The sequence below is a fragment of the Aedes aegypti genome, unplaced genomic scaffold, assembly GCF_002204515.2.
Source record: "Aedes aegypti strain LVP_AGWG unplaced genomic scaffold, AaegL5.0 Primary Assembly AGWG_AaegL5_hic_scaff_1617_1616_1615_PBJ_arrow, whole genome shotgun sequence".
Taxonomy (NCBI): Eukaryota; Metazoa; Arthropoda; class Insecta; order Diptera; family Culicidae; genus Aedes; species Aedes aegypti.
The window spans coordinates 13,169-22,211 of NW_018735070.1; the positions used below are offsets into that span (position 1 = coordinate 13,169).

Sequence of the window (9,043 nt, forward strand, 5' to 3'; positions counted from 1 at the left end):
TGTTATTTTATTATTTCAATGTTTGATGAGACAAATGAACGCATAATTTAGTAATGATTGTAATTATTGAGCTAATCGTATCAATTCGGTTTGGCTAACGTTCGTCGAAAATCGGTGCTACCATGGGAAAGAGTTAAGATGAAATATCCCGGAAAAGACCGCGAAATAGTGTTCAACATGCTTGCATGCTCCATAAAAAAATGTTTGTTTCTTTTATATTGCAAGATACAATACTTTTCTAAACAAAAAAAAAAACTTTTGAAATACAGGTCAGACTCGATTATCCGGAATTTTAGCCTCGATTATCCGGAATTTGTTTTTTGATGTTCTTGTATTTCAATTTTTATGCATAAATCTGAGATAATTTGGCATTGCAATATACAATATGAATGGTTTTGCAGTTTGGAACGTATTTAAGAAAAAGGGGGCTTGAAAAAGTGTTTTTTTTTTGTGTATGCTGATCAAAAAAAATATTTTTTCCTTGTATAGACCCCTACTGTTCCTAGAAATAATTTCTGGCAAAGCCACCGCATCATATAAATAAAACAACGAAAAAAGATAATATATAAGTTATTTTATAGAATATTTCATTTTTTTCTAAGTGATTCGATTATCCGGAGGATTCGATTATACGGAGTGAAAAAAAATCGATACTCCGGATAATCGAGTCCGACCTGTATTATGAACTTTGTTGATAAGTGTTGGAGTGCTAACGAAATATGCGGAATGCCCAACCAAGCACGCCGCTGAGCTCAAGTTGGCAGCGTGAGCTACCACACTATGATGCCATCGTTCCCGTATGTATGTTCCTGTACCTATAAATACATCCTAAGCCATATGTATCGTTTTGTAATTGTGTTACGTAATACCCAGTAGAATAAAGATGTCGTTTTTAGAAGGTTTTATTGTAACGACGCGCGTTTTAATTTGTTAAATATCCGCGCCTATTTATTGTGATTTCGCGCCTAGTATTCGCGTTCGCGAGTTCGGTTACCTTAGGTCCGAAATCATAAAAGTGGCGACTTCGGAAGTGGAGCATTGGTGTAGTTTTGCGCTGCAAAATTCAGGCAAAACGTACCCCCACGCAAGAGGAGGAGAATGTCGTCCGGAGACAATGGTCAGCCTAATCCGGTCGGTAATGACCAACAGCCGTTGGGAAATGGCGATGTTAGACAACAGCAGCCGTTCATTCGTCCTCCGCTACTTCAACAAGTCCCACCGCGTCTGCCACCGCCTACCGATCCGTATATCCAGTGGTTCCAGCAGCAACAACAGCAATACGTCACGGAGCTGTTTCGTCAACAACAAGAGGCAATTAGTCGACAGCAAGAAGCCATGAATCAGCAGCAACAAATGTTCATGCACCAGCAGGAGCAATTACTTCGGAGCATCATGACTTCGATCCATGTACAAGTGCCGCCGAATCCGGAGGCAATACTGGACTCGCTTGCCAACAATGTGAAGGAGTTCAGGTATGATCCGGAGAGCAGCGTAACGTTTTCGGCGTGGTACAAGAGGTATGAGGACTTATTCGAGAAGGATGCTAGTCGGCTCGATGAGAGTGCGAAGGTTCGTCTGCTCATGAGAAAGCTGGGAATGTCCGACCACAAGCGGTATGTGAGCTTCATATTGCCTAAAGCCCCAAAAGATTTTTCGTTTGCGGAAACTGTTAAAAAGCTCGATTCGCTTTTTGGTGCCTCGGAGTCCGTCATCAGCCGGAGATACCGCTGTCTAAAAATTGTGAAGCAGCCCACAGAGGACTACGTCACGTACGCTTGCCGCATTAACAAGTCGTGCGTTGAGTTCGAGCTCACGAAACTAACGGAGGAACAATTCAAATGCTTAGTTTTCGTTTGCGGGCTGAAGTCTGACAGGGACGCCGAAGTAAGGACACGCTTGTTGACTCGCATCGAAGAACGTGATGACGTCACGTTGGAGCAGATTTCCGAGGAGTGCCAAAGATTAGTGAATTTGCGGCACGACACAGAAATGATTGAGAACCCGGCATCAGTGAACGCAATGCGATCGTGGAAGCAATTCAAGAAGAGTTCCCCGAAGTTCAAGCCGAATTCCAGCAGTGAGAAGAGAAACGGAAATAGTGCTAATGGTCCGGAAGTATTATGTTGGCTGTGTGGAGCACCGCATTATGCGAGAGACTGTTCGTTCAGGAATCATAAGTGCGGTGATTGTTCTAAGACCGGCCACAAAGAAGGATATTGCCGGAGTGCCGAGAAAGTGAAGACTGGAAAATTTGGTCGGCGTAAAGGCAATGCTTCTACAAAGGTGGTGACTGGTGACAGTGAATGCTTGCAGTGTGCAGAAGCGTAGGAAGTTCGTTTCAGTGATGGTGAACGGCAAAACGGTGAGAATGCTCCGACGTCACCATTATTTCGAGCAAAACGTGGAAGAAGATTGGAAGTCCTCAGATGAATTCGTAGATGCGTTGAAACAAAAGTTTCCAGAGGTGTTTTCTGAGCAATTAGGTCTCTGTTCCAAGACGAAAGTGAAACTGGAGCTGAAGCCAGGCAAAACCCCAGTATTTCGTCCAAAACGACCGGTGGCATACGTTATATGTCAGGCTGTGAACGACGAACTAGACCGCCTAGAGCAAGATGGAATCATTTCACCAGTGGATTACGCAGAATGGGCAGCTCCAATAGTGGTGGTCCGTAAAGCGAATTTATCCATTCGGATCTGTGGCGATTACTCCACGGGTCTGAACGATGCGTTGCAGCCTAATCAATACCCGCTGCCTCTGCCGCATGATATTTTTGCGAGTCTGGCTAACTGTACAGTTTTTAGTCAGATTGATTTGACCGATGCATTCCTGCAGGTAGAGATTGATGAAGGATCAAGACAGCTGCTAACAGTGAACGCACATCGCGGCCTGTATCAGTATAATCGGCTGCCGCCGGGTGTGAAAGCAGCGCCAGGAGCTTTTCAACAAATCATTGACACGATGCTGGCTGGTCTGCCCTGTGTTAGTGGATATCTCGATGACGTGGTGGTTGGTGGAATCGACGAGGCCGACCACAAAAAGAATTTGGAAGCCGTGTTGCAGAGATTGAAGGAATTTGGTTTCACAGTTAGAGCGGAGAAGTGTACATTCGGCAAGGAACAAATCGGCTATTTGGGATTGCTAATGGATCGTCATGGATTGAGGCCAGATCCAGTGAAGATCCAAACCATTTTGAAGCTTCCTGTGCCCTCGGATGTCAGTGGTGTTCGGTTATTCTTGGGTGCAATCAATTATTATGGAAAGTTCGTACCCAATATGCGATCTTTGAGGTTCCCGCTCGACGAGTTGCTGAAGGAAGGAGCCAAGTTTCAGTGGACAGCGGAGTGTCAGCATTCGTTCGATCGTTTCAAGGAAATTTTGAGCTCAGATCTTCTGCTAACTCACTACGATCCACAGCGTGAGATGGTTGGCCTCAAGGGACCAAGATTGTTGATGCTGAAATAGGGCGATTTCATGGCTGCCAGGAGTCGTTAAACACAGTAGGTGGATGGCTGATGTTTGGAGAACGACTAGTGATACCTGAGAAACATCGAAGCCGATGCCTGCGACAGTTTCATCAGGGACATCCAGGTATCCAACGAATGAAGGCCATCGCTAGAAGTTTTGTATATTGGCCTTCGCTGGATGAAGAGATCGTCGCATACGTCAAGTCCTGCAAACATTGCGCTGCTGTGGCAAAATCACCGCCGCATTCGCCGCCAGTTCCGTGGCCTAAGCCAGTAGGTCCATGGAAACGGGTCCATGTGGACTATGCGGGACCGATAGAGGGAGATTATTTTCTTCTGGCCGTTGATGCGTACTCCAAATGGCCGGAGATAATTCCAATACGACGAATAACAACAGCAGCAACGATTAGCATTCTGAGAGGTTTGTTCGCACGCCTTGGGATGCCGGAAGTGCTCGTCAGCGACAATAGTACACAATTTACGAGTGAAGACTTCCAGAAATATTGTGCCAACAACGGAATTCATCACGTTACCACGGCTCCATTTCACCCTCAATCCAACGGGCAAGCGGAGAGGTTCGTGGATACTTTCAAACGTTCGGTGAAGAAGATTCAGGAGGGGAAGAGTACGAGTTCGCTACAAGAAGCCTTGGACGTTTTTCTGCTGGTTTATCGGACAACCCCAAACCGGCAAGTCGTCGATGGAAAAACCCCGTCCGAAGCGATGTTCGGACGCCGCATACGTAGGAATTTGGATTTACTTCGTCCCCCGCCTGTTTCGCCTGCCGTTCTAGCTAAGTCAGAAGATGACTCGAAGAAACGGTGCTTTGCCACACATGATCCAGTGTACGCAAAGCTTTTCACCAAGAACAAGTGGCGCTGGGCTCCAGGCGTGGTCTGCGAACGCATTGGTCACGTTATGTACAGCGTATGGATAGAGGACCGTCGGTTGATACGCGCACACATTAATCAACTGCGCAGTCGCTCTAGCGCCGCTGGTTCAAAACAAGTCGAAAATGGAAGGTGTGACCGATCTCAGCTTCCGCTGGAAACCCTGCTTGATTCCTGTAGTTTGCCTAAACATTCGTTACAATCGACTGCACCGCCAGCAGAGCAGCCTATGACGCCACTGCAAAGTTCGTCTGCGTCTCATGAAATCCAATCGTCTCAACAATTTGATGATCAAGCAAGTCCCCGTACGTCTGTTCAAAGCTCAGGATCGTCTTCCACACCATCGTCGACAACGTCCTTATCCGGAGCATCCCAGAATTTGCTTCAGCTAGCAGTGGACCTGTAACGCCTATACAGGTACAGCCACGCCGCTCTTCAAGAACCCGAAGGCCGCCGCGTTGGTTCGACCCCTACCGCCTGTATTGAAAGAGGGGGATGTTGGAGTGCTAACGAAATATGCGGAATGCCCAACCAAATCCGCTGAGCTCAAGTTGGCAGCGTGAGCTACCACACTATGATGCCATCGTTCCCGTATGTATGTTCCTATACCTATAAATACATCCTAAGCCATATGTGTCGTTTTGTATTGTATTGTGTTACGTAATACCCAGTAGAATAAAGATGTCGTTTTTAGAAGGTTTTATTGTAACGACGCGCGTTTTAATTTATTAAATATCCGCGCCTATTTATTGTGGTTTCGCGCCTAGTATTCGCGTTCGCGAGATCGGCCGCCTTAGGTCCGAAATCATAGAAATAAGTATTCTTTAACACAAAAATTAAGAATATAGTAAGCTAAGCAAATAAATCACCATGCAAACTGGTAAACTTTCATGCAAGTTGACTGGAATCGTAGCTAGCCAATAAAATTAGGCTTGTTAAAATATTTAAAAAACGGCGATGGATCGAAGAACCTTTAATTGAGTAGCCAGAAGAGCTAAAATCATCCGGGAATGCTGAGCTTGATTAGCCGCCCGTGGATGCTACTCCAGTATCGCCAGATCAGCTGCACTTACACAAGGAACCAAACGGATGAATGCTTGGGATTAACAGACACCATCAGTGTATAAGTGCTGTTGATCATATATTTTTAGGCAACAATTGCGCTTGTCATGTATGCTGACCAATGAGGAGAAGGGGGAGGCATTTATGTTGTATTTAAAACTAGCCCCCCATAGACCCCTGCATGTACACCTGTCCATGCGGGAGGGTATGGGTAAGGTAATTTTTATGGCGTGAGTCTTGTTTTTTGGTTAGCAGTCTGCCTACATATCATAAGTTAGGAAAGGCGAGCTGTAATGATGGGAGCAGTGCTGTTAAATGTCAAAATTTTGGAAAACTTAAAATGCTTATAGCACACTCGCATGCGAAATATCGCATCTGCAAATATTGGCAACCGTTAGTATTTCGGAAAAGGTCACCGAGAAAAACATTTTCCGATGACTTTTTCCACTAGGAGCGATGATATAAGCAATATTCAAATGTCAAAGTCACGTGAAATTCATAACATTTAACAGCCCTGGATGGGAGCATGAAAGCGTAGGGGAACGGTTTCTTGTCCGTCTCTGGTTCTAGCGATTGCTACTAACAAACAGATCAAGTGTGATAGATTAAGAGTGTAAGATAGCAGCAAGTGAAAGATAATACAATTAGAAAGTACGAGGAAAGTGACGGACCTGGGATTGAATCCATGACCTTCTGCTTATGAAGCAGAAGCGATAGCCATTATTCCTGGACCATCATTCCATCAACCCCATTATTCCTGGAATGTCTGCTTTTTCTTTCCATTGAGTCACCACTGGGACAAAGCCTACTTTTCAGCGTAGTGTTCAATGAGCACTTCCATGGGTTTTAACTAAGAGCTCTCATTATCAAAGTTGCAATTTTTGGCACATGCCAAAGAGTGTCAAGGGAATTCAGGTCTATTCTGGACTGTCCGGGAATCGAGCGCATAGGTTTAATTCCTGGAATATATTCTAGTCGAATTGGGCAATGTGCACAAATGTTCCTAAAATAAATTATGAAGTTAAAGCATGTATTTCATTTCTTCAGTCATTTGCAGATGTATTTTTGAGGCACTCTTCAGCAATTATTGGTGGTGTAATTTTTGAAAACATTTTTGAGGGATTCATAGATGAAGCAATCCTCGATAAAATCATTTGTTAACTTTCTAAATTCCTAAACTTTTATTTTTGATCTAAATACATAATCTTATCTTTCTATTTATTTAATTGCAAATTTATGAATTTAGGTTTTTGAATTTTCTAAAATTTATTTTTGAACAATTTCTATTTTCCGTGTTGCTGACGGAAAAACTATTTTAGAGTAATATGAATAATATCATCATTCTCTTCTTCTATGATAGATTAGATGTGAAAAAAATGAATAAAAAGAGGGTTTTCCAATTACACGTTAAATGAGACTCAAACCTTTTTCAAAAACATGAAGAACGTTTCAAATGTACTTTTACTTTTCTAATATGCATGTTAAGGTCCTACCTTTAAGGGGACACCGGAGACCGTGTTATTTTCCCTATCTTTCATCTCACTCTAACAATAATCATCAAAACTTTGTAGAAGCAAATCTCGAGTTTTAGTGAACCGATGAAGCTGAAAATTTATCGGGTTGTGCACTACATGTATAGAATCATAGTGATACATTTTCGCATCGATATATGGAGTGGTTCTTGAGATTTGCTTCTTGAAATGGATAGGGTGATTATGATGACGTCCCGTGCGGCCTTAAGCTAATTTGATTTCGCTATGAAAAATACAAAAAAAAATCCCAAAGAACATTCCGTCTAAAGGCGGAATTCACAAGTAACCACTGGGCTTGTATTTTACGGCAAATATAGGGCATCTTCTTCTTCTTTCTGGCGTTACGTCCCTACTGGGACAGAGCCTGCTTCTTAGCTTAGTGTTCTTATGAGCACTTCCAAATATAGGGCATGTCAGCTGTATTACAGCACTATATTGGCACGCATGGCGATTAAAAGTGCTTGTAGGTTACTTGGGTTGGGTTAAATCACTGAGGTTTTTCATTGAAAGTTTGAAGTCACTGGAAAGAACTGAAACTTTAGAGAATTTCCCAGGATAATTACTAAAATCGTTGCAGTCGCTCCAAATAGTTGTGATGTCTTCTGTGGGATCATTCCTTGGATAACCAAAATCCGTCAATGATTTCGGGATTTTCAAAAGCAGTTTTTTCGTTCAAAATCAATGAAATTTACAGGAAAATGTGTTCACTGTATTCTATTCTAAAACAGAAACACAATGAACACATTTTCATCGAATAGTTTTTACTTTGGAACAGAAAAACTGCTTTTGAAGTTTCGATGATGACGATGATTACGATGATGGAGCGTTGAACGTTAAATGTCGCAATCAATTTAAAACATATATAGTTGAACTTACCTGAGGTTCTTGACTACTAGGTTTCGTTTTGGATTTGATGCAATATTCTTCTAGGGTGGTAGGTACGATGATACCTTCTTTTTCTGCCTCAGCTTTAGCGGCTTGTGCTTGTTTCCTAAAAATGCAAAACACTCGTTTACATTCGATGGTAACATTACAATACAAGTGGTGACTAACTATCGCCTTTCTTTTAAATGAGAAATTGATTTGAATGGCATTTTAGTGACCTACCTAATGATGTTGGGGTACTCATTGTCTTTACCCTGCGAATCCCGCCATCTCCGGTACATGACCGAGGCGTCTACGTTCGCTGGAGAGAAGGTGTTTGGCTCGTTGAGCAGTGAGATCACGGATAGCAGGATGGTTCTAACGTTCTGTGTAGGATTCCACCTTTCGCACGGCAGTTCGCCACTTTGCGGATCGTCAACCGGTGGATGCAGAATCGAGATGCAGAGGTCGCCATTCTAAAGGACAAGACGGGTGAGTTTTATGTTCCAATTATTTGTGGAATCAGTTACAGTTACCTCATATACATTTGGATGCCAAACTTTTGTCAAGAAACGTATTGATGGAGGAGAATACGGATAATCAGGAGGAAATTTCATATGAGCCTGAAAATATAGAAAATAGTGAAGTCTACTATAAATCGACATGTTATTCAGATAGTACCAATGATATGTAGAAAGTAACATCAGTTCTCTATAAAAATAAGTCATACAAACTGCACAAGCGTTTCAGAGTTCATTTTTTCTTCCTTAAATTTACTCTAGAGCTTCTTGCAACTTGCAACCTGGAATTGATCTCGAAATTTGTCAAGGAATACTACTGAGAACTTTTCCAAGAAGTACTTCAGATATTACTCCAGGAGTTTCAGTAATTTATCAGAAAGTAACAGAACTCTACTGTTAGATCATTGATGGACGCAGAAATCATCCAATGTTTTTTTGAAAGTTTGCTGTAGGCTGAGATTCTCTAAGAAATTCCTTCAGATATTTCCAAGCATTCATTTTTGATTACTCAAAAAACTGTTCCAGGGATTCTACCAGCAATGTTCACTTAATAGTTTTCAAGCATTATACTAGGATTTCAAGGAATTGTTTAGCTAAAAACTTAGGACTTCCGCTATAAGCTAATGTACTTTAAGCAATGTTCGGGGTGGCCACCGAATTTCGATTTTGAAATTCCCGCTTTTTTCCCGGTTTTCCCGGTATGTTTTAC

General features: G+C 42.5%; 1 protein-coding gene across 1 annotated transcript; it reads right to left on the reverse strand.

The window, feature by feature from the left end:
- Window positions 1–7,767: 7,767 nt before the first annotated feature.
- On the reverse strand, window positions 7,768–8,493 carry LOC110680586 (ubiquitin-conjugating enzyme E2 R2-like). The gene is made up of 3 exons (XM_021856385.1): window positions 8,350–8,493; window positions 8,057–8,289; window positions 7,768–7,940 (listed from the first exon to the last, which is right to left on the reverse strand). Exons 1-3 carry the CDS (start codon window positions 8,476–8,478, stop codon window positions 7,796–7,798), a joined length of 507 nt encoding a protein of 168 aa, XP_021712077.1. The 5' UTR covers window positions 8,479–8,493; the 3' UTR covers window positions 7,768–7,795.
- Window positions 8,494–9,043: the final 550 nt, after the last annotated feature.